General features: G+C 44.8%; 1 protein-coding gene across 22 annotated transcripts in view; it reads left to right on the top strand.

Moving 5' to 3' along the window:
* Pde8b (phosphodiesterase 8B) overlaps positions 1 to 26,089 on the top strand; it is a 226,297-nt gene that overhangs the window by 128,263 nt on the left and 71,945 nt on the right. For 17 of the 22 annotated variants that reach the window (NM_001346782.1, NM_172263.2, NM_001170669.1 and 14 more), the window contains 3 exons: positions 14,294 to 14,484; positions 17,427 to 17,486; positions 21,193 to 21,250. In NM_001346782.1, the coding sequence (NP_001333711.1) occupies positions 14,294 to 14,484; positions 17,427 to 17,486; positions 21,193 to 21,250 (309 nt within the window). Of the gene's footprint in view, positions 1 to 14,293; positions 14,504 to 17,426; positions 17,487 to 21,192; positions 21,251 to 22,709; positions 26,076 to 26,089 lie in introns of those variants that run through there. The other 5 variants (XM_030247236.1, XM_030247235.1, XM_011244650.3 and 2 more) reach the window with 2 other exon arrangements.

Raw genomic sequence — 26,089 nt, 5'->3', positions numbered from 1 at the left:
TGGGAGCTGAGGGGACTGTGGGCCAGAAGAGCCTGAGAGCTAACGTAGGGACTTTGATATGTACTGCATGTGTGTGTTGGAGAAGTTAGCTGCCTGTGGGCTGAGAGGCGGGCAAGGGAAGCAATGGCTCTTCTCTACAAACAGAAACCTGCTTCGCAAGCTTCTGAGCAGTGCTGGTTTCAGGCCTTTGTTTATCCACCAGCAATCCTCTGTTGACCCAGCCAGAGCCAAGCCTGAGCTGTCATTTACCACATTGTCAGTGGCACTGTCATTTGGCAGACTGAGTGCCCACTTGGGACCTAACAGTAATAATATGTGACAATAATTAATGAAAAAGAGAGGCCATGAGTTTGAAGGAGGGCATGGAGAGTGTATGGAAGGGCTTAGAGGGAGATGGAAGGGATAAATAATGTGATTATATATGAATCTAAAATAAATAATTAAGTAGTAAAACAAATTAAAAATGAGATGATGAAATGAAGAAGAAAAAAAAAGATGTCTCAGCGGCTCTTCTTATGAAGAGCCAGGGACCAAGATCATTAGAAAATAGTTACTTATCGAACTTATAACAGTACATCTTTAAAACAATAAATAAATAAATAAATAAATAAATAAATAAATAAATAAATAAGTAAATGCTGGGTAGTGGTACCACATGCCTTTAATCCCTGCACTAAGGAGGCAGAGGCAGGTGGATCTCTGTGAGTTCAATGCCAGCCTGGTCTATAGAGTGAGTTCCAGGACTACTTAGAGGAACCCTGTCTAAAAAAAAAAAACACACACACACACACACACAGACAGAGACAGAGAAACAGAGAGAGAGAGAGAGACAGACAGAGAGAGACACACACAGACAGACAGACACAGACACAGATGGACAGACAGCCGCTCTTCTTTTGTGTCCCCTGTGACTTAAGCAAGTAGCACGTGCAGTGCTGGCCAGCTCTAGCACTGACCACTTAGTAGCTGTGCCTGCCTCAGTCCATTTCCTCCTGGACCTTCTTCACCACAGAAGCTTAAAGGAAGGGAGGCCACAGCTTAAATCGTGTGCATGCAGCAGCCCTTGGCCCTGAGTCAGTGTGCTTCTGCTTCATAGCTTGTCAGCCCCTGGAAGCCTCTGCTGCCCTCGGGATGTGTGAAGATGCAGGCACCCCACCCAGGGAAAAGATGATAGCAAAAACTGAACTAGACACATGCTACTCAAGTTATGAGAGAAGGAAAAATAATGGTTTAGAGTTGTTTGAAAGGAATGACAGATTTAGGGAAAAGAAAACAAAAGGAAGAGGCTTAGCTTGGGAAATTTTGATGAAAACAGATTTAGGAGCAAAGGGGAAAATAAACCAGCCTCAGCTATTTGCATAGAATATGAGCGAGCGGAAAATTCCAGTAATCTTTTAAGAGCACACACTTTGAACTCCAGCTTTGAATCAAAGCAGAGAAAAAGAAGGGGGCTGATATTATGGGTTTCATCCCAAAGCCATTTCCACAATGCTTCCTGGGGGACAAATTCAGGCTTACGTCCATCTCATTCACTTCCATTTGCTCTGGGCTGCGTTGGCAATAAAGGCTCATGATAAGGATATATGGTTCTTCTAAGAATGTAATTTGCCAACCATAAACTATTTTACTCGCTTCTATCAAATATTAACATTATGCCCTGTTTGTTTCAGAGAACATTTCCCCTAGAAGCAACATTTGCAGACACTGTTTAAGCCTTTGGTTTATCCCCGTGTTTAACTCCCTTCCTTCCCTCTGAACACTGTAACTATTGTTATATACTCACCCTTCATCTATGTGTGTCCATTTGTAGGATTCATGCTCTCCTTGAATGTTTGTAAGCTTTATTCAAAAAGTATATTGTAAGCCTCCTTCTGAATCTTTTTCTCATCATTAGGTGTCTTTTGATGTTGTACTGGGGAACCTCCTGCTGAATCTGAAGTCCTGGGTGGTAATCATGCCCTAGTTCAAGTGTTCTGTGGTCTCACCCTTTCTCTGCAGCAGTATGATCCATTTTGAATTAGCATTGCAGTGGGAGATAGGAACCTGGCTCCATCCTTTCTGGTGAGCTGCCCCGTTGTCCCAGCAACATTAGTTCAAAAAACTCAGCAGTTTGCTGCTGCATTGTCTTGGTACCTTTGACAAACACTGGCCACCAACCAGGGGGCTGAGAGACGGTTCATCGGCTCCTTGTGGTGGACCCAGAGTTCAGTTCCCAGCACCCATGCTGGGCAGCTCACAAGTATGCATAACTCCAGCTGCAGGGCCGTGGTGCAATGGCTCAGGCCTCTGCAGGTTCTCTATCCACATGCACACACCCACACTCAGACACACACTCTTTAAGAGAAATTTTAAAATTGTGAAGTGAGCCACTGTCACCAACTTGATTCTTCGTTTTGAAGGTGGTCTTGGGAGTCTCAATTCCCACAGCCTTGCTGAACTTCTGTATGAGCTCATACAATCCTCTTAAAATATTTATTTATTTGACCGGAGAGTCTGCAGGTGTCATGGTGTTGCATATGGAGGCTAGGGGACAACTTTAGGAGTTTCCCGCTGTGTGGGTTCCAGGGATCAAACTTAGCGGCAATCCCCCTTAGCTGCTGAACCATCATGCCAGCTCCCATACGGTCTTTCCTTTTTATGGGGTCCTTGGGATTTTTAATGCGTAAAATCATATGATCAGTCTTCCTTTTCAAATCTGCAATTTTAAAATCTGCCTAACACATTCAAGAACAAGACATGCTTCGTGTTTCCTCCTGCTTTGCCCCCAGATTGGAAATGGAGCTCAGCAGCAGAACACTGGCTGAGCAGATATGACCCTGGGTTATCAGCACTGAGAAAAACAACTGGCTTTGTAAAGGTATTTCCACACCTTAACAAAGTTGCATCATTTTACATTTTTACAAGGCATGGGAGACTTCAGTTATTCCCAGAGCACTGCTGGGTGTCTTTAACTCAGCTGCCTTAGTGGATGAGGTACTTAGACAACTGTAGTTGAGATTTATGTTTCTCTATGACCAATGAAAACATTTTTCATTTGCTTTTTGGCTATTTTAATATTTGGTTAAATACTGAAATATTTATTTCAGTTATTTGGTTAAATCTTCTATTCATTTTTTAGACTGTGTTAATTTTTCAAAGACATTGTGCCAAAGAAGTGTGTGTGTGTGTGTGTGTGTATGTGTGTGTGTGTGTGTGTGTGTGTGTGTGTGGTGTAAGCATGTGTGCACATGTGTGTGGGTGGACATACTTGTGCTTCTGCATGTGTATGTCAGGTGTCTTCCTCTGCCAGTCTCCACATTATGCTCTAGGATATAGCTCACCAGTTTGTCTACACTGAGTGGGAGATGCGCTCCTCCCTGCCACCCAGCCCCGGAGCTGTAGACCTGAGCTATAGAGACTAGCTTCTACATGGGCGCTGAGGATGCAACCTCAAGGCATCTATATTTTTAAAAGCACTTTACCCACTGATCCACCTTCCCAGAACCAAAAGAAATTCTTTATATGTAATTGTTACAAATTCTTCAACATTTAAAAAAAATTTATCCTGGTTGGTGGCTCTTTCCTTCATTTTCATAACTGGCTTTTGATGAGCTGAAGTTTTCATTCTGATAAGATTTTACATTATGCAATGCAGGCGTACATATGTTACACATGCTAAGCAGTCAAATTTTGTCACAACATCTCAAAGCTACATTGTATTTCTGTCCTTTCCAATATGATATATCCTTTGCAACATTAAGCTACTATTTTATAGCTGCTTCTCCAGAACTGAAAACAGTGGTCTAGAATTTTGAATTGATTGTATTTGATATACTTAAAATGAAACAAAAATATCCTTGTGTCTTAGTTTTTGTTTTAAGTCTGTGAGCAGACACCAGGACCAGGATAAGTCTTATAAAGGATAACATTTAATTGGGGCTGGCTTACAGGTTCAGAGGTTCAGTCCATTATCATCAAGGTGGGAGCATGGCAGCATCCACGCAGGCATGGTACAGGAGGAGGTGGGAGTTCTACATCTTCATCTGAAGGCTGCTAGCAAAATTCGGACTTCCAGGCAGCTAGGATGAGGATCTTAAAGCCCACACTCATGCCTACTCCAAAAAGGCCACACCTACTCAACAGGGCCACACCTTCTAATAGTGCCACTCCCTGGGCTGAGTGTAATATGAACCATCACACCTTGATTAGTACTTAGTCTTTCAAATATAATAAAACATGTAGTATGAACTCATGGTTCAGAGAAAGGACTGGAATGTTATCCCTGCAGCTGCATACCCAGGATAGTCAGAGATGCACATAGGCAAGAGCGTATACAGGATCTAGCTGTGCACATCACTCCCTCAGCAAAGTGCTTGCTTCACATGTATGGGGACCTGTGCTCCGATCCCCAGGACCCACACACAAAGCTGAGCATGGTGATGTATGCCTAACATCCCAGCAGAAGCATGGTGACGTATGCCTAACAACATCCCAGCGTAAGTGGGGTAGACAGAAGAATGCTGGAGCTTATCGGAATTCCAGTCTAACAGAACTACAGAGCTTTAGGTTCAGGGAAGCACCTTTTCTAAAAAACATAAATAAACAAAGCTGGAGAGGGCTAGTCAGACGGTCAGTCGGTAGCAATGCCTGCTGCCAAGGCTGACAAGCCAGAGCTTGAGTCTCAGAACACATACAGAGAAGAGAGAATTAACTCTCAGTGGTTATCCTCTGACTGTCAAGAGAGTCATGGTACATACAGGTGTGTGTGAACACACACACACACTAAACAAATAAATAAATAAATAAATAAACAAATAAATACTGATTTAAAAAATTAAGGGGAGCTGAATTGAAGAAGATACTCAAACACTGACCTCTGCCTTTCCTGTTCACACTTCCTAACACACACATATAAACACATGCATGCGCGCGCGCACACACAAGTCTCTCCGACTGAGGGAGAGACATAAAAGTTATTTTTAAAGCCTTAAAACCATATAAAAGATTAAGACTCTGAATCTCTACTATGTACAAGACTCGATGCACCGGGTCGAGAGATGGCAGGATGCTCTCTGGCCACACACCAGAGGTTCAAAGTCTGGGCTGCAGAGGTGTGGCTAGCTGGTCATGGATCCTGAGTCTGCTACTGATTCTGTAACTGTCTCAGAAACACAAAGCTACGTCCCAGGGCTCTGATTTTGGTTTTGCCACACCCCTTGTAGGGAAATATCTATTCTGCGGCTTCACTACAATGTCAAGAATATTCGTCAGATGCATCAGACAAGCTTTCAAGGAAATGGCGAGATAAGAGTATATCTGCTGAGTTTGGGTTCTAAACTGAGTAAAGAAAGAAAGAAAAAAAAAGAGTATTTCCTATGTGCTTGCTTTGGGAGAGCATTTCCGAGTTCACCAGGATGAACTGGCATGTAGATGTGAGGCTGAGACAATCCACACAATGCTGCTAGGAGCACAGGGAGGGCAGAATGAGCTAGAAGACCACACTGAGCTGTGCAATACATCTCTCCCCCGTGAGTGGATGCGACTTACCAACAAAGTTGTCGTTTTCAATCTTGGCTAGAAAATAAAACGTAGCGGGATTATTATGAAGCAGTAAATTCATATCAGTGTGGCACTGTCTGGAAAGCAAGCTGTCTCTTCTCTATCAATGCCTGGAGCAGCTTATTTCCCCAGTGTGTAGAATCTATGTGCCTCTCTCTGCTTAGAGCCTGGACTTGCCAATGAGCTTGAACTAAATCCCCATAGCAAGGGCCTAACCTTTTCCTAGCAAGGCAGTTTCCTTAAAAAGTACTCTTCTCTGTTTATATAGGAATACATTTTTCTAGAGCCATTAAATTTTGGGTTTATTTTTGTAGAACATGATCTTAATATTTTCAACTGTTAATATTCAACAAACAGAATAATTACTTTAAGATATATTTCGTTGTTATGTCTCCCTTTTCATTTCTGATTTTGTTAATTTGGATAATGTCTTTGTGCCCTCTGCTTAGTCTGGCTAAGGGTTTATCTATCTTGTTGATTTTCTCAAAGAACCAGCTCCTGGTTTTGTTGATTCTTTGTATGGTTATTTTTGTTTCTATTTGGTTGATTTCAGCCCTGAGTTTAATTATTTTCTGCCATCTATTCTCTTGGGTGAATTTGTTTCTTTTTGTTCTAGAGCTTTCAGATGTGCTGTCAGGCTGCTAGTGTATGCTCTCTTCAGTTTCTTTCTTTCTTTCTTTCTTTTTTTCTTTTTCTTTTTCTTTTTTCTTTTTTTCCCAAAACAGGGTTTCTCTGTGTAGCCCTGGCTGTCCTGGAACTCACTTTGTAGACCAGGCTAGCCTCGAACCCAGAAATCTGCCTGCCTCTGCCTCCCAAGTGCTGGGATTAAAGGCATGTGCCACCACCGCCGGGCTCTAGTTTCTTTTTGAAGGCACTCAGAGCTATGAGTTTTCCTCTTACCACTACTTTCATTGTGTCCCATAAGTTTTGGTACGACGTGTCTTCATTTTCATTAAATTCTAAAGTCTTTAATTTCTTTAATTCTTCCTTGACCAAGTTATCATTGAGTAGAGTGTTGCTGGAGTTTTTTTTTTTTTTTTTTTTTTGAGACAGTGTCTCTGTAGCCTAGGCTAGCCTGAAATCTACTGTGCAGCCTAGATTAGCCCAGCCTCAGAAGTGCTGGGATTGCAAACATGAGCCACCATGCCAGGCTTATGATGGGCTCTATATGTCAGAAAGCACATGTCCTCATGGCTGACTGCCACATAGCAATGAGACACAGTGAAGTGCTGCCATCCTTCCTATCTGCCCCTCCTGTCACTCTCCAGTCCTGCCTTCTACCTAGGAAAACCTCAGTTTACACCTTGGTATTTGAATAACTGTGAATATGTCTTTTACCCATCATCCAGGTAAAATATCAGTGGCAACAGTCAAAGAATTGCAGAAGGGCTGTTAGGTAAGAGAGTGTTTCAAGTACTCTGGATATAATGGCTGGCCCAAAGGAAACTCCCTTCAAACTCCAGCTCCCCTGCATCACTTTTCTAGGAATCCTTATAGTAAGTCCCAGGGCAGTATCCACCCTGACCTTTGATTGGCTCCCCCTCAAATCAAATTAGCTAATTGATTAGTGTCCTCTGGGTATATCTTATGTGATCTATGTATGTTGATAGGTTTCCGATGTCCCGATGTCCCTTGCTACCTAGAGGTGCCTTACAATCCAAGAAACTATACTAAAAGCTGGGTTTCCAGTATAGATGTTGAGAGTCTATTTAAAGACACATGGACTAACCTGTGTTAAGAAAGCACAAACCAGGGGCTGATAAGATAGTTCAGTGGTTAAAGTATTTGCCATGCAAGCATGAAGAAAAGCTGAATGGGCTTACCTGTAGTTCCAGTCAGAGACAGAAACTGGGAACCCCCATAGCAGGCTGGCTTGTGACACTAGCTGTATTGGTGAACTCTGGGATTGATTGAGAGACCCTGCCTCAGTGAATATAGTGGAAGAGAGATGATTCCTAACACCATGCTTGGGCATGTAAGAACACACACATGCAAGTGCACACACACATGTACACACATGCACTCACTATGCATGTCTACACACACATACATGAGCACACATGCACATATATACACATATGCATGTGTATATATATATATAAACATACACACACACACATACACATGCATATGCACATACATACACACATACATGCATGCACATACACAATGGAAAAAGGAAAGAACACAAATCATAACACTAGCACCACCTTCTTCAGGTCAGGGACAAGCTAGTTTTGTTTAGATCTTTTCCTCAGAGAAAATAGTTTCATTATCAGAAAGAGACCATTGGTAGCCTTACAAGGATACTTCTGAGTTTTTTCTCAGGGTTGTGGCCGGGATTCTCAGGAAAGGCAAAGTGCCATGGGCTGGCACAAAAGGTTGCTGAAGCAGGGTAGGAAGGCATGGGCTTCTGCCACACTGCTTGGAGCAGTCACTCATCCTGGCCTAGGGACTGTAATGGCATGTGTGATCCCCAGAGTCCCTTGCTACCCTGGGGTCCCCTGTAGCCTGTGGCCTCAGCTGCTGATACTGCCATTCACAGCCCCTCTAGCCTCTCCCAGCAGCTCTCTCCCAGCCCTGGCTCAGCCCTTATCACGTTGTTCTGGCTTAGGGTAAACAACAAATGAACGTTTATGATTGTAAGAAGATTTTGGCAAAGTTCCATGAGAACTAGAGCAGTTGTTTGCCTGGCGACCGATAAGGTCTTTGCAGTTACATTGAAAAGCAGTGCAGGTACCCACCCCAGTGTGTGCCATGTCAACAGACGTTAAATACCTTTAGCCCTACCCCATTACCTCAGAGCACAGTTACTGGGTGTCTTCACTGTGAATCATTATATAAGGTATATATAACTATATAGGCCTCACCAGTAGCTCTTCAGCTCACAAATCAAGCATCATGTGCCACTCTTTCAAAACCTCTGTTGTCGGTTCCTGTCCATCTGTCACTCAGACGAAGCACTGACAGCAAAGTGTGCTGTTGTGTTGCCTCCTGTGTTTCCATGATAAAACCACACAACTGAATACAAAGTAGATCATTGACGGAGCAACGAACCAACAAGCACAAAGCAATAAACAAAAAGAGACGGTGCTGTGACATGTTGCTCAAATAAAAACAGAATTAGAGAAGACATTGCTGCCCGAGGAGAGCATTGTTGCTGGACACATAACCCAGTATGAATACAATATATTGATGCTGGGGGTGGGGGTAGCACCACAGAGGAAGTGAGGCCAGCCAAACATGTCACATGAATTAAAGGTTTTCCAGGAATGCTGTGATACTGGCAATATAGAGGACAATTTGTCAAGGTTTAGAAAAGATGTCACCTCCGTGTCAGATGTCTGTGGCCAACACTGTTCAGCTGCCCTTGGAAAGCTTTGAGAAGAAGACAGCACATCACACCTTGGTGTTTTTAATGTTCTCAACTACAGCGTGCTGGACAAATAGTCTTCCTGCAGTTGTCTATACATTTACTACCAACAAGCTAAACCTCACAGGGTTTTGACAGAAACCTTTGAAGGCCACAATGTTTATGCACGGAGTTCTTTGGCCATTTATATGAAGAGGATGCCTGTAGTTGTGCTCTTACTTGGCAGAACCCAACATGGCCAGAATGAAAGAGGTCAGCCCAGGTCTTCTCAGGCAGCAGAGACCACAGCAGTAAGATTGCTACCACCTAACTTATCCCCTCTGCTGCTTCTCTTGGGTCTGGATCCGTGCACTTGCTCTGTCTGTGGTCACCACTTGTGAGTGTTCTGATGATTATCATCTGCCCCTGTCTCTCCCGCCAGGGTCTGGGGAGCAGCGGCTAGCCTCTCGTTCATACTACTCCTTAAACACTTTGCATAATAAGTCACCAAATAAGTATTCTTCAAGTGAATATAGACTATTATGTTTAGGGTAAGTGGGAGGGTCATTTTGCCCTTCCCACTTCAAAACAAATTCAATCATATGCCTTAAATAATGAATTCTAAGAAGTATATTTTGTAGAATCATTGTATGAGATTTGCATTTGTTGATGGTCCATAAATATCCACAAATGGCCATGATCTATAAATATTTAAAGCTGTTTTGGGCTATGTTTATGTTTTAAAATTTGCAATGACAGCAGCCTTTATACCGAAAAGTAAGCAAGTAAGAAATATATTAGTATAGCTGGGTCTGGTGGTGTAGGCCATAATCCCAGCTAGCTTGTAGGCTAAGATAGGAAGATGGCGAGTGTAAGACAGAAACCTATGTGTATTCAGACTGTTCTTTCCTTGTTTAATGATCTGATTCTACCATGGGAAAGAGACTTCTATAAGTGTGTTCTTATCTGGACAGAACCCAGCTTGGCAGAGGACAGTGTGGAAAGGTGATGTTCACTTACTATGGTGTAGAAAATTTTACTCCCAATCTAGGGTTTCTACCCCTCCTTATGATTCAGTTCCTGGATAAAAGACGAGCACAACCTTTATATTTACAATGAGCCTTATTCAGCACAAAAGCTGGGCAGATATCTACCCTCGAAGCTATTAGAGTCTACTTTCCTATAGATAACCCTGAGTTACTTACTATGATTCATTTGGGCTGCTCTTAACTCCAATTGGCCAGCCCTTGGGGCCATGTTTTCTTGACTCGTAACCCATTGTGACTCTCTTCCTACTTCATGTTCTTCTCCTCCACTCCTTCAATCCCAAACCTAGGAATCCTAAATTTGCTTCTGCCCAGCCATTGGCTGTCGGCATCTTTATTTACCAATCAGAAATAACTTGGGAGCAAGGTCACATAGCTTCTCTTGAGTCTACATGCAGACTGTCTCATCGCTGGGTTGACCAGGTCTTGGGGGGTCCACACTTAGCATTACAATATACAACAAAAGACCAAACCTCAACTGCTTGCAGCTCCAGACTATAAATTCAAGGGTAATCAACAAGACCAGTGCTCACATAGTATAGTATATATGTGTTCCTGAGTTCAGTTCCCAGTATTCCAAATGCATGCACATGTGCATGTGCGCACACACACACACATACACAGGGAGGGAGGAAGAGAGAGGGGTTCAATTTTTTACAGAATCTACAGAAGGCTTGCAAAGTGTCTGTGTGTGTGTGTGTGTGTGTGTGTGTGTGTGTGTTATGTCTCTGTGTGTATGCATGCACATGCGCACACATGTGTTGAGCACCTGAGCAGTCATTTCTCATCTCAAGGAATTCATTAACTCTGAGAGATTTGTCTCCCCAATGTCAAAACTCAGATGTCAAAACATGAGAAAGGCATGTGTATCAGAGTTCTCTAAAGGAACAGAACTGATAGAATGAAAAGAAAAACTACTTTACACATGCATATTAATATATGTATACATATTTGTATATAGTACATGGTTGGTGTTCAGAAAATATTTGTGGAGTAATGCCTCTTGCTATTTTTTCAAAGAGTGGAAAAAACATTCCAGGCTTGTGAAATGAATTAGATTGGTTATAATCTGTAGCAATGGTCCAATAGGAAAGAGTAGTCCTGAGTTCTATTGGACTGGTCAATAGCAAGTCATGATGACATGTATGGGGAACTTATTAGAGCAGCTTACAGGCTGTGTGGTCTGAGTAGTCCAACCACGGCTGTCTCCTGATAGAAAAGCCAAGGACTCAATAGTTGTTTAGTCTTTGAGACTGAATATCTCAGCAGTTCCAATCAGGAGTGGGGTCTCCCAGGAAACCCTAGAGAGCTGCTGGTCTTCAGTCTACACTGGAATCTCTGAGAAGTGGGTTCTAATACTATCAATGGAATGTTTCAGCGTCAGAATAGATGAACTTGCCAGCAACAATGAGGGCAAGCAGGCTAAAAGCAATGCTTCTTTCTTCCATGTCACTTACGTAGGCTGCCATCAGTGGGTGTGGTCCAGATTTAAGGTTGGCCTTTCCAGCTCATATGGTCGCTTCCAGGTATGCCCAGCTGAGTGGGTTTAGTTGATTCCAGATGTAGCCCAGTTGATAGCCAAAACTGGCTGTCATAGCATGGTTAATACAGTCCTATGGTTTAAAGCAGTCTTATGCCTAATTTTTTTTTGTCTGTAAATTGGCCTAGACATAATTTCATTGTTGGGGGGTCAGCACAACATGAGAAACTGGATTGAAGGGTCACAGCGTTAGGAAGGTTGAGAGCTGCTATCTTAGGGGCTTACAGAACTCTCTCTGAGAGCTTTCCTTCCAGACACCAACTCCTTTCTTGACCACCTACCTCCTCCATGTGTTGGCACCCATTCTGAAGTCTCCTTTTAGATGGAATTTATCAGTTGTTAACTTTCCAACTATCATTACTCAGTGTGAATATCCTATTATTTACTACTTACCATGGCAAACAAGTTTATATTTTTCCAACAAGGAGTTTTTATTTTGTCCAACAACACACACTAAGTGATTTTTTTTTTTTAAATTATCAAGCATTTAAGTGTTCAGGAAAAGTTTGTAGAATGATGCCTCTTGTTAATGTTTTTTAAAGTGAGGCACTCCAGTCTTATGTAAAAATATATGAAACGAATGGGGTTGTTTGGGATCTGTAGCACAGCCCAGTAGGAGAGGGGAGACTTGTGATTTTTATTGTACTAGTCAATTTGGGGCAATAATGACCAAGAGGAAATTGTTGAGATTTTTGTTTATAAACCCATCACATAACCAAACAAATTAGAGTAGATTCCGTCAGCTTCTGGCTCTTAGCTTCTGCTGTTTCTCGTTGTAATATCACAGTTGTCTTGAGTAAGAGGCTAATGACTTTTTACACAAACAAGCTCCTACCTGGCCTCCCTCATTATCTTTGCTGTAGCAACACTTTGGTCTGAAGGTTTTGTTCTGTTACAGCCCACAAGGAGGTGCCCTTCACCTCTCTCAGGAGAGCTACCTCCTGCCTCTTTCTAGCAGGACCTAGAGACCTAAGAGCATCCCAGACTGAGGAAGGATAGACCCAGGCTCGAAGGAGAAAATAGAGCTGGCCTGTGTTTTCCAGCAGATGGTTTGAAACCATGGGCTGAAAAAATGTTAAAATTATGCATATATATATATATATATATATATATATATATATATATATATATATAATTCTGCTTCTGGAAGCATGATATTTGAGAAAACAGAAAATGATTGGGAGTGTAAGATGAGTGGTGTGTATAATTGGATATTGCTGATATTATTCAGGGATTATTAGGGGAGCTTAGGTACCAAATAGTAATGTAGTTGTATACTTACATGAATGACTCTTTCTGTTTAACAGATGTGTGTGGATTGGATATGTTAGGTGGATTTGCCGAACACACACACAAGACGTGGACTAGAGTCTTAACCACCACAGGCCTTGCATATCAGACTCTTCTCACTACTATTCATAACAGTAACAAAATTACAATTATGACGTAGCAACAAAATAATTTTAAGGTTGGGGGTCACCACAACATAAGGAGCTGTATTAAGGGGTCACAACATTAGGAAGCTTGAGAACCACTGGGCTAGAGCAAGCCCATATTGGCCAGCAGTTGACGATTGCCAAAACTGATTGATGGGTGGGTGAGATTCATTATATTCTTGTGTCTACTTCCCTATGGGTTTCTAATGTTCAAATAATAAGACATTTTTCAAACCTAATGGTAGCAGTTGGGCACTTTAGCTTGTTTCTGTTCTGATTACAACAGAAACACTTTGGGTGTTTTACCATGACCTATGGTGTTGCTTTAAAAATCCTTTCATGCTGAGAGACTACTATTCTATCCCTAATTATTTAAACCGGAGTTGAATGCTGGAGGATATTAAATGCCTTAGCAAAGTCTTTGATTATGATGCTTTTGCATGGTGCCATATTGCTGGGGGTTGTCTCACTCCTACTATGAGAATAATAAAACCCTTTGCTTTCTAATCCCAGTTACTTGGCAGGCTTGGGGGCTGCGAATCCAAGGCTAACAGGAGCCTCACAGCAAGACCCTTTCTCAAAAACAAAGCAGAAATAGTCTTCTTATAATTCTTATAAAACCCTACAAGTAGTCACTGTCTCACTCATCAAGGTTTTACTGGGCAGCTTGGGAGCACCAGCCTTCTGCTGGGCACAGGAACATGGTGGGAAACAGGCCAGCCCTGAACAGGTTCAAGTAATGGTGAGACTTGCCTAGCTTCCTAACTTCCAGAGACTCTGGGTTCCTGAGCCCAGCAATGATGAGGCAGATGGTCCTCAGTTCAGCTCTGCCAGCGTCACAGCTCACGTTCAGCCTTTTCCCATGTTGGCAAGAGCTTGGATGTTTACAGTAATCTCTCAGGTTGTTGTAAGTTCTCTGAAGTTCCTGTGTCTTTACAGCTGTTCTAGTGCTGAGTGCATCGAGTCTCCCGGGACTTGGAAGCAAATACTGTTTGCACTGAACCAGATGTGCACATTTGCAAATCATCATGTAACCTTCGTAACCCACGTTAGTTATCCTGGCAGTCATTTTGCTCTTTCCCTCGCCTAAAAAAAGGCCTAACTGAAGAAAAACCTCCAACCACAGCCAGCAACACCCACCCCTTACTAGAATGACTGAGCACCTACCTGTATTCCACTCTCTGTCCTCCCAGCTACATCCCAGCCAGGCCAGGAAGTTGGCATCGTTTCTTTGGAGATCCCAGGAATTATTGGAGGAGCTAGATTTGAAATGAACCCAGACAGCTTTCATCAAGAGCCATGTTTAGCCAGTGTAGCCAGTGGTTTCAATGTGGTTCTGAGGGTGTGGGTTTCGGTTCAAGTGCTCTACTCTCTATTTCAGGTTCTGCTAATCTTCGCAAAGGAAGATAGCCAGAGTGATGGCTTCTGGTGGGCCTGTGACAGAGCTGGCTACAGATGCAACATCGCTCGCACTCCAGAGTCGGCCCTCGAGTGCTTTCTGGACAAGCATCATGAAATTATTGTGATCGATCACAGGCAGAGCCGGAACTTTGATGCAGAAGCCGTGTGCAGGTACCTTCCTCCACCTAAGGTGCTTGGTAAATCCCCCCACCCCATCTGCTCTAAATTAATTTCTTTAGACAGCTTTGGCTCCTAGCACTGACCCTGGACTGTAGCTTCTTCCTAAAGATGCATCCCGCCTTTCTATTTCTGCATGTTTAAATTTCATTGAGTTTAAAGATGTCAGCTGGACTCATCCTAAAACTTAAAGATGGCCCCCCCGCCCCTCCAGAGTATTGCTCATAAAAGAGTCATTAAAATTCACACAGATTTTATTACATGTAGTTTAGATTTAAAGTAGATATTTTAAACTTCATTATTCTGTCCCAAAATGAGCATCAGAAATGTGTGAAACAGAAAATTTTCCATACGTGACACAGATGGATAGATACAGCAGGCTACAGCAGACTTGCCAGAGGGAAGAAGGCAGCCACCTCAGCACCAGAGTGTTCCTGGGGGCCTGTGCCCCAGCTTGTTTGTAGAAAGGCTTGCACTTTCGGAAGCAGGCACCTGTCTGTTCATAAATAAATGTACAGTCTTAAGAATTCTCTCAGGATGAACTGAGCCGTCCCGCAGAGGTGGAATGCTTAGAAGTAACCCAGGGAGGGGCTGGAGTTTTATTGAATACTAGTAAATAAGAAGTAGAAAAATTGATTCTTAAAACTTCTGGTATACTCACAAGAATATTAGTGGATTAAAATTCTTTTAATCACGAGCATATTGCCTTGCTATTTTTTGATGACTTACATTTTACCAAAGGATTTTTGTTAATTAGCCAGTGTTTAAGTGTTTAAATGGTTTCAAATCTTGCCTTTCTCCATAGAAATATTCTATGTAGTAATACCTGTCTCTCTCTCTCTCTCTCTCTCTCTCTCTCTCTCTCTCTCTCTCTCTCTCTCTGTGTGTGTGTGTGTGTGTGTGTGTGTGTGTGTGTGTAGTGCTATTATGCCAGCACTTGAGGGACTGAGGGAGGAGGCCAACCTGGGCTACATAGTAAGACACTGTCTCAAAGAACAAAACTTTTCTTTTTTTTTTTTTTTTTTTTTTTTTTTGGTTTTTCGAGACAGGGTTTCTCTGTATGGCCCTGGCTGTCCTGGAACTCACTTTGTAGACTAGGCTGGCCTCGAACTCAGAAATCCACCTGCCTCTGCCTCCCGAGTGCTGGGATTAAAGGCGTCCACCACCACACCCGGCTTATCTTCTTTCTGACTGATTTTCAGGGTAGAATCAGGTCCTGGCCCTCACCTGCTCTTCTCGTGTGGCTCTGTAATCATACACTCCTGCTCCTGTGCGGGTGTACAGTTATTCAAGGCACGCTCTCAACGGCCGAGGTTAGAAAATCCTTGCACTCTTCCTTAGATATAAAGAGGCATGATGTTTGTTCAGAAGTTATGGCTGCTCAGAAAAGCGATGGGCAGTCTGTGGCTCAGAAGGACGTTGCATGTGTCTATGTGCCTGCAGACAGTTACTGGTTCTGTTGAGGGTGATCAGATTCTTAAGTGACTGACAGACAGCAGTGTCCTGTACAGTAGGTATATGCTCTAGTAGACATGCATTCGTTTTTGTCCTCTGTGGGCTTGAGTCCCAGGTGCTTTAGCTAGACTGAACCTTCCTTCCTTTACCACACCAACCCCAGACCTCCAGATCTCCAGATTCTCCGCCCCCCCAACCCCAAGTCCTCTCACTGTGAAAAAGTCCAGTCCCTCTTAACATTAATTCCGCTGGAGAGCAGGAAGCAACCCGAAAGACAGGAGCCAGTCCCAAAGGAAGCCAAGAGACCGAGCTCCCACTTGATGTGTTCAGTATATAAGTTAGCCTCTTGTCTAAGTTCAGGCTCATAGAAGGTGACCTAGCAGTGTGCCCACTGGGTGGAGACATGAAATGAGAATATCGCATCTCCCTGGAACTTGGGGAATATGCTTCAGACACTGGAATTTTCCATCTGATGGGAACAGCTCCTTCTCCGAGTGTCTATACAACGAGCTCCTAAATGTGAACTGAGTCTTCTGGAACCTGCTCTGTGGGATGTTGGATGGGAACAGGAAGTGATACTTGTTCCCCCTGGAGCAGGGCTAGGCTAGCCTTGCTGCCCTTGGTGATGAATGGTTCCTCTTAGAAACATCTCCAGATAAGCAGAATCCCCACCATGTGTGTAGGCTGACACAGTCAATGCTGTTTTCCACGGATTCAACAATATGGCCCTTTATCAAAAGCTTAGCCAATTCGTCAAGGCCTGACCGGAGGACTCTAGAATCAGCTTCAGGTAGCATCGCACATTTTGTAAGATTTGCAACCCTTAAACTCCTATCGTGAAACTGCTCAGCTGTCCACAGGGGTCCTGCTTCAGCAGATTTGATTGACAGTTCCTATTTAATCATTCTCAAGGCCAGCTGATGCCCAACTCTCGTTGGGTACATAAGCACCCATGACAGGAGAACGGTGGGGCGGGGGAGTCTCTGAATGATCTTTAGCACAGTCTAACTCATGTGTCTGTCCGTCTGCCAGCAAGTACTCTTGACTTTATTCTCAAATCAGCTTTCTGTATGATCTACTGTTTTGAAAGGAATGTAATCCAACCTGGTTAGCTGCCCAGGGCCAAGCTGACCACTTAAGACCTGTGGGGCTGCCATAGTTTTAAAAACTGAGTCAGAAAACTTTTTCAATCAGAGAACATGAGACTTAAATGGAATTTGCCAATTTTTGAAGTGGAAAACTGGTGAGGCTGACCTTTTGGAAAATCTCCCAGGAGTTAAAACAATTACAAATAAATAAATGAATAGATTGAAGAGATTGTCCTGGTCCACAAGGTCTTCTTTCTCTGCTGTCTCATGTGTGTTCTGAGATTTTTAAAAGATGATTTGATTTGGTGCCACTATCAATGCAAAGAAGTTTCCACAATAGTTCAGTGTAACAAAGCACAGATCAGTGTTTTGACTCGAATCTTCTTTTTACAGGTCAATCCGGGCCACGAACCCCTCTGAGCACACGGTGATCCTGGCTGTCGTTTCACAAGCGTAAGTGCACTCCTGACTCACCCCAGAAGTACCCCCTCCCTAAAGTATCCCCACTCCAGCAGCACCCCCTCCTCAGCAGCACCCCCACATCATCAGCACCCCCTACTCAGCAGCACCCCATCCCAGCAGCATTCCCACCTCAGCAGCACCCCCTCCTCAGCAGCACCCCCACCTCAGCAGCACCCCCTCCTCAGCAGCACCCCCACCTCAGCAGCACCCCCACCTCAGCAGCACCCCCACCTCAGCAGCACCCCCTCCTCAGCAGCACCCCCACCTCAGCAGCACCCCCACCTCAGCAGCACCCCCACCTCAGCAGCACCCCTACCTCAGCAGCACCCCATCCCAGCAGCATTCCCACCTCAGCAGCACCTCCATCCCGGCAGCACCCCCACCTCAGCATCACCCCCACTCCAGCAGCAACCCTCCTCAGCAGCACCCCCACCCCAGCAGCACCCTCATCCCAGCAGCACCCCCACCTCAGCAGCACCCCTACCTCAGCAGCACCCCCACCTTAGCAGCACCCCCACATCAGCAGCACCCCCACCTCAGCAGCACCCCCTCCTCAGCAGCACCCCCACATCAGCAGCACCCCCACATCAGCAACATCTCCATTCCGGCAGCACCCCCACCCCAGCAGCACCCCCACTCCAGCAGCACCCCCACTCCAGCAGCACCCCCACTCCAGCAGCACCCCCTCCTCAGCAGCACCCCCACTCCAGCAGCACCCCCTCCTCAGCAGCACCCCCACTCCAGCAGCACCCCCTCCTCAGCAGCACCCCCTCTTCAGCAGCACCCCCTCCTCAGCAGCACCCCCACCTCAGCAGCACCCCCACTCCAGCAGCACCCCCTCCTCAGCAGCACCCCCACTCCAGCAGCACCCCCTCCTCAGCAGCACCCCCTCCTCAGCAGCACCCCCTCCTCAGCAGCACCCCACCTCAGCAGCACCCCCACCTCAGCAGCACCCCATCCCAGCAGCATTCCCACCTCAGCAGCACCCCCACCCCAGCATTACTGTTCCATCTGAGACACATGAAGTAGACCAGTATTTGAACCAGCTCTGTGATGGGCACATCCCAGACCCTACATTGCCACTTCTGGAACTTACTTCTAGGGCTTTGTTTTCCAAGTTTCCAGAAATAGGGTTTTTTTTTTCCCTCCCCTTTCTTACATAATTGCTGTTAGCACGTTCTCACACACTTCATGGGGGAAAACAGGTTTACTCATCACCATGACATGCCAACAATGAGTAGAAACGCTGAGGACTCGGGCTGTTCTAGTTTGTCTTTTCTCTGAAGAAAATAGAGAAGGGTTTGAGTTTTCACTGAAGAATGTAACATGAGAGTGCAGAGGTGCCAAATTCACTGCAAGGAAAGGATTGTGGCTCTGGCAAAGACTGTCCAGTGGTTAACAGCAGGCCATAGGCTGTGGCCCTGGGGAGGACTGTCATGTGACAAACAGCACGCCATAGGCTGTGGCCCTGGGGAGACTATCAAGTGACTAACAGTGGAACATAGGCTGTGGCCCTGGGGAGGACTGTCATGTGGCTTAGGCTGTGAGTAGGCCATAGGCTTAGGTTGGTTTTGAACTGCAAAGAAGATTGACCCAGCTATAGTTACACTGACACCCTGGAATGAGAAACTGTTCTGCTGGGTTTAGTGTCTGCAGTGTTCTTCACTTAAAACGCAGAGGCCGGCTGAAAGAAAGAAGTAGTTTGTCTGTGGCACAATTGTTGGAGTCCTTGCCAGGGGCAAAATTTGTTGTAGTCAATCTATGTCTATCATGAGCTTCAGCGAGACTAAGGTCTTAATTAGGATCCAGGACCTATTGAACTTGGCCTTGTTATGGCATTTGGCACAAATTTTACCACCAAGGAGCAGATAGACCAATAGCTCTGACAAGAACGTGTGGGGTTTCCAAGAGCAGGCTGGCCCAGGGAGAGCTGAAATATATGCACAGTAGCCCAGGAGGAAGCCATGGTGTCTTAGTCAGGGTTTCTATTCCTGCACAAACATCATGACCAAAAAGCAAGTTGGGGAGGAAAGGGTTTATTCGACTTACACTTCCATGCTGCTGTTCATCACCAAGGAAGTCAGGACTGGAACTCAAGCAGGTCAGGAAGCAGGAGCTGATGCAGAGGCCATGGAGGGATGTTCTTTACTGGCTTGCTTCCCCTGGCTTGCTCAGCCTGCTCTCTTATAGAACCAAGGCTACCAGCCCAGAGATGGTCCCACCCACAAGGGGGCCTTTCCCCCTTGATCACTAATTGAGAAAATGCCTTACAGTTTTATCTCATAGAGGCATTTCCCCAACTGAAGCTCCTTTCTCTGTGATAACTCCAGCTGTGTCAAGTTGACACAAAACTAGCCAGTACACATGGCCAGGAGGCAATCAGAGTCTCATGTTGAGATACTGCACTATGAGGCTCATCCCTTGCCACCTTCCTTGGGCTGACGTGCAAAGAATGGGGAGCTCTGTCCCCAGGGGTGCCTTATACCTGCCGTCATGGTGGGGGATTAATTCCAGAAAGAACGAGCGGGAAACAGAGGGAGCCTTTTGCTCCACTTACCTTCGGCGATCTGAATAGGATTATACAGCCTAGACATGGCACCTAGGAGATACCACACCACAGAGCACTTCCCATGGCTTGTTCCACGGGCCTCAATACGCCTTCTGTCCTCTTCATACATCAAAAGTGTTTATGAGTTCTTGACTAGGAGTGGTTTTGTATGGCTTGTTATGATTTTTCTGTTTTTTTTTTTATTATCAAATTCTTCTCATATGGAGAGAGACATTAAGTAACCTCTGCCTTCACCACCTACTTTAGGAAATAGAATCATATTTCATTGGAACGCCTCTCCTGGTATGTCAGTCATAGAAGGCAGAACCTCCTTTTACTGAGGGAAAGGAGAAAGTAAGGGAAACAGTTTCTCTGGGGGCAGGAAGCTAGGGACAAACTGGACCTTCTCTTTCCTGATGCTGTTTCCATCCAACCCCTCTTCTGTTGTCTCCCCTGACTCTCTGGGTTGTACCCTATGCAAATTTCTGGCTGTCTCAGGGTCCAACTTTCAGTTTCTTGATGGTGACAGTTGAGTTATCAGGCATCCTCATGACATGCCGGCCCTCAGTCCACCTTTTAACTCATGGCGTAGCTCAGGACTCGATATAGGAAACTGTCTCAGGAAACAGGTGACAGTGTCAGTTTTCGTTTCTCCCTTCTGCGTTTCTGTTCATTCCGACTCTTCTTTGCCACTTGGTTGTGTGATTCTATAGACTGTAGTGTGCGGGGGGTGTGGCATCTCGAGATTTGGGCCCAAATAGACCTTGGAGTAGGAGTTGTGCATCCAGTTGGCTTAGGGACAGCAGCCTCATGCTAAGCAGCATAGTTGACATGTCCTTTAACGAACGGCACTGCTCTCTTAGATCTGCTCCAACCCCAAATGACAAGCCACTGTTAGAGCATTTCCCTCCTGCGCAGGGAGCACTCACACCATACTGCTATTGCTTCGTCTACAATGTGTGTTCTGCTTGCATCTGGAAGATAGATGTGGATTCTCTGTCCTTGAAGGCAAGTGCTGCTTGGACAAACGCCCTTCAGGAAGCATCTCCGGTGTGACCGCCAATGGCCTCATTGCTCTCTCTCCATGTTTCAGTGTGAGGAATCCTGGTTTGTATCTGCTGAGTGACCACATTTTCTGCTTTGCTGCAGATCTGATGACCATGAAGAGGCCTCAGTCCTTCCTCTTCTTCATGCAGGCTTCAACCGGGTATGTACACGGGGACCGGAATGCCTCTCTCTAGCCTCCTCAAAGCACACAGCCTGACTCTCCCATGACAGCCAAGCACACAGCCATGAGAGCCATTACAGGAAACAGGCCCCAGGACTAGAAGCGACTGCACTTGGAACGGAGTGGCAGTGAGCAAGTGACTAGCCAGTACTAGTCAGCTACTTACTTCTTACATCCCAACTCCAGCCGATGCACAGCTGTGCAGCCAGCACACAATGACATAAAGCACCTCTTATATCAGATCCAAACCCAGCAGTCTCAAAGTAGCCCCGTATAGATGCATCTCACCAATGAGACCCAGCATGCATGCGTGGTCATTTAAAGATGATATGCCCACGTTGCCACTTAGATTCTGTGCTCACCAGAGGCCTGTCCAGAGTTTTTGAACTAGAAGCAGGCTCATGCTAGTGACCACGGCTTGTGAACCACTTTTTAGCACCAGAAAGAGAGAAGAAATGTCTCTAATTTGAAGGATAACTATATAAGAAACATTGATATCAACGTAAACGTGAAGACTGATCATACTAAAGCAAAGAGATATAGACAAATAACTTGGATTACAAGGTAAGGTAGATTGCAGACAAAGCCACGTGTGGGCAAATGTTAAAGAAAACAATGGAAATAATTCAAAGTAGACTAGAGAAAGCAGAGTGGAAAAGGAAACGTGAATGTTAAACACAGTTGTATAGGAAATTAATGGAGTCCTTCCTTCACATTGTTATGACAAACATATTTATTCCTCTTTTTAAAAAATGCTTAATTTTAGGTAAAAAATAGGGCAGCAATCCAGAGTTGATTTCTGTAAGTTTTACTGGTAGTCTAAACTCAATGATCCTATGAGTTCTTGGTTGCTCTTCTGGCTATAAAATGAAACTCCGTCTTGGCAGGCCATGGCGAAGCAGGAACTTCCTTAGCAAAGCAGTTTCCCTGTGCTTGGGCATGCTTTAGCCTAGAAGCAGAGCTCTATAAAAGACGTAAGGCCACACTGATTCAGGACATGTAATAGCAGAGGACCCTAACACTTTCCTGTGTGTCTGTCATCTCCTGTTGGGATGCTTGGCGTTTGTTCCTGAAAGCTCGCCTTATGTGCACTGGTTGAATGCGGATACGTAAGAGAATGCTTCTGAGTTTGCAAATGCAGAGCTGCCAGAGAACAGCTGGCAATGAAGCCACGTGACTGCCATTTATTATATACTCTTTTTAAAACACATCCGTTTTTCTGAGAAATGGCTCTGAAATTATTCACAGGTTTTTATTGATCTTCTGTGTGGACCGTCCCACTCCACCCGCTTCTCCCACTGACCTTTTCAAGAGTGAGTCAGGACTCTGAGAACGCCAGAACATTAGCCTCTCTGGTTACCTTGGTTATCTGATTGAAGGATGACCTTGACATGGCCCTTGTTGGCTCTGTTAGTAAGGGTGTCCATCGGTCTCTGGAGTGGCCTCAGAATTGAGCCTCAGTTCAGTGATGTTTCCTCCGACAGCTTTTGTGGTTGGTGTCATTTAGAAGATAGCTCCTTTACTGAAGGACAGAGATCACACATCTGCTGACAGGAAAGCTTTGAAAAGGATGCTTGCCAGTTTTGAGGCACACATATTCTTAAGAACTCAAAGGTTCCCTTTTTTTTTCTTTCTAACCTGTCTATACTACTCCAGAATGTCTCCTGTGCCCAGATTCTAATGTGTCACACACAGTGAATGACCCCATGCTGAGTGGCGCCTGGAGTCAGTGCCTGTCTGGGACTTCCTGGTATTTTGAGGGCTGGATCTGATTTGATCAAGGCCATTCACAATTGGTCAGAGTGCTCCCAGCCCCTTAGTTTTTCTCCCATGAAAACACTGCATGGCCTCAAAGCAGCTGGGCAGGTCTCCATTCAGGTTCTCCTACTTGCTTGGAGAATATCTTGCTGTTGACAGCTCTCTGTCCAAGTACCTTCCAGATATACCTACTAGCCCTGCCTTCTGTGAAGTTGTTTTCCCATTCCTGATTTGTTTTAGTTACTTCATTTTTGGAAACTTGGCTCTGTGTCGCTAGCTATTGAGCCAACGTGTTAGTCTATGATCCCTGAATGGGGATCCGGGAAGAAATTATGCCATCAAATGCACTGCAACCACCCCATCCGCCGCCTTTGGAGCCCTGAGCACATGCCCACCCTGTGCTTTGTGGAAGGAAGTGAGCATCTTGCCTGGGTAGCTGCTCCTGCTTTCACCTTTGGGTGCCTCTTTTTTTGTTTTCAGCCTGGGGTGATGCTGATTCATCTCAGCAAGTATTAATGGGGCTCTGTGTGTGACACAGGCAGTGTGTAAGGAGTGCCGGGCTAACAGCTGAGAGCCACACTTTTCCCCGGAGAGCCTTCCTTTGGAGTGGGAAGTCGGGGAGCTACAATGTATTATTTATCAGGCCCGTTCCTGGCGACTTGCTTAATTTCTCTCACCATATGAAGGATTTGATATTTTCTTCATTTTTTTTCCCAGAAGAGGAAACAGACTCCAAAATCTGAATAGCTTGCACAGTCCAAACAAAGGCAAGGGTGCAGCTGTGTGTTCCCTCACTCTGTCTTGGGTCCAACTACTAAGGTAGCTTCCCGGCTATGCCATGCCATGGGGTGCTCTCCCAAGAGCTCCTGTGTTCTTCCAGATAAAAATGGTTAGGGGAATCTGCACTAGGTGCTCCCCCTCCTAGTGAGAACCCTCAGCGCACGTGAGCAGTTTGTCACATCGTCAGCCTACAAGGTGCTCTGAGGGCTCCTGGAGACTGAATCCATGCATCTCCACGTTATCTAAGCTCACTTACCAGGGGAGTTTCAGGCCGTCTGCAGTTCATCCGCTACCCCTGAGAACTGTCGTTTGCTGAGACAGACTTCACCCATCTAAAAACACAGGCAGAAGTGAATCTTGATCAGCTCTGCTTTGTGACTGAAGAGTGAGCGTTCCCCTTCTGTGTATGTTTGTGGCTTTTCCTTTTCTTAGACCCTCTCTACTCCTTTTAAAGATCAAGAGACCTATGGGAAGTTAGTTAGAGGTTCCCCAGGAAAAGACCATCCACTTCAGGTGTGTGTGTGTGTGTGTGTGTGTGTGTGTGTGTGTGTGTGTGTGTGTACACTCACACACTGAGACACAAAGGGAGAGAGGGGTTAGTTTTGCCCTCTGGCTGACTTGATTGAAGGAAATCTGTAAATGGACCTTTCAGCTGGGCCCGGCTTTCTCCCCTCCCTCTATCTAGCTGCCTAAGAAGCAGTAATGTAACTGAGTCATTTGGAATATTTTTGTTGTTGTTGTTGTTGTTCTTATTGTTGTTGTTTGCTTGCTGGTATGTTAGCTTCAGAAGCTTTGCAAAGTATATATTTTCTTAATGACTAAAAGTGTAAACCATTTTACTCAGCCTTAAGTAAATTGACCTTAAATCTGCTTCCTTACCATTCTATACTTGCTGTGTTTTTCATGTCTCATAAAAGCATTCACGTGCTCATATGAGAGAGATGCTTGATTTCTTGTATATCCGACACCAAGCAGTATGCTCAATTTAAAAGATGTAAAGAAAGAGCTGGAGAGGAGGCTCGGCAGATAAGAGCACTGGCTGCTCTTCCAGAGGAGCTGAGTTTAATTCCCAGCACCGACATGGTGGCTCGCTACTGTCTGTGACTCCAGTCCTAGGAAGCCTAACACCCTGTCCTGGTCTCTGTGGGAACTACACATATGTGCACATCCATAAATGCAGCCAAAATACCCACGCCCAAAAAATATTTTTTTAAAAAAATATTAATGCAAAAATGAGTTTGAGCTTGCCAAATGGGCCCTGCTGTCTGCGCCAGGTGTGAAGCGCAGCTCTTTGATGAATGCTGTTTCACACTGAGTTGTGATTGGCTGTAGGTTTGACTTATGATTTACTCAGTCACTAGAGGTTTATAAATATGTGAAATCCCCCACCCCAATCAAGAAGAACAAACCATTTTAAAGTAAACAGTACAGTAGTGTTTAGAACATTCTTGATGTTGTGCAACACCTCCCCCATCTCATACTGAAGCCTTTCCCACAGTCCCAAGCTCTCACTAAGCAGTCAGCCCCAGTCTTGCTTCTGAGCTGTCTGTGACGATTGACCTGTCTAGATGGAATGCATAAACAGAATCATGTAGCATGCGGCTTTGGTGTCTACTGTCTTTCACTTAATATTCTATAGGGCCATGCACGCTATTGTACTGATGAACCACACCAGTATTTCATGACTATCTTACGCCTGAATAAAATTGTACTGTACGTACATACCAAAATTTGTGTATCCATTCATCTCTTCACCCCACCGCTGAGCCTTGCAAATAAAGCGTGTGTGGACCCGATCCTACAAGTGTTTGCTTGAGGTATCCATTTCCAGTTGTTTTGCTTATATACCTAGAATTAACTTTTAAATAACACATACAGTTTTCCACAGTGACTAAACCATTTCCTGTCCCCACCAGCCACACATAGGACTTTGATTCTGCATATTTTTACTAATACTTATTTTCTTAATTTTTTTATTGTATCTATTCTAGTGGGCATGCAATGATATCATCTTAGGCCTCTGATTTGTATTTCCTTATCTGGTGAGGTTGGGCAGCCTTCATGTGTTCGCTGGACATTTATAGCTTTTCTTAGAGAAGTGCCTGGCTTTTCAAATGATTGTCTGTCTTCTGCTGTTGAGCTCACTGCTGCTTCAAATGAACTCCGCGTTAGGCAGCCGAAAGATTCAGGAGGCGTCAGAAAACACTCCCATAGAAATGAATCAACGGTACGCTGCAGGCTGAGCAGACTGCACGTTGAGCCTCAGGTGACTGTTCCAGA

The sequence above is a fragment of the Mus musculus genome, chromosome 13, assembly GCF_000001635.26.
Source record: "Mus musculus strain C57BL/6J chromosome 13, GRCm38.p6 C57BL/6J".
In the NCBI taxonomy this organism is placed as follows: Eukaryota; Metazoa; Chordata; class Mammalia; order Rodentia; family Muridae; genus Mus; species Mus musculus.
This window is presented reverse-complemented; position numbering and strand designations above follow the sequence as displayed.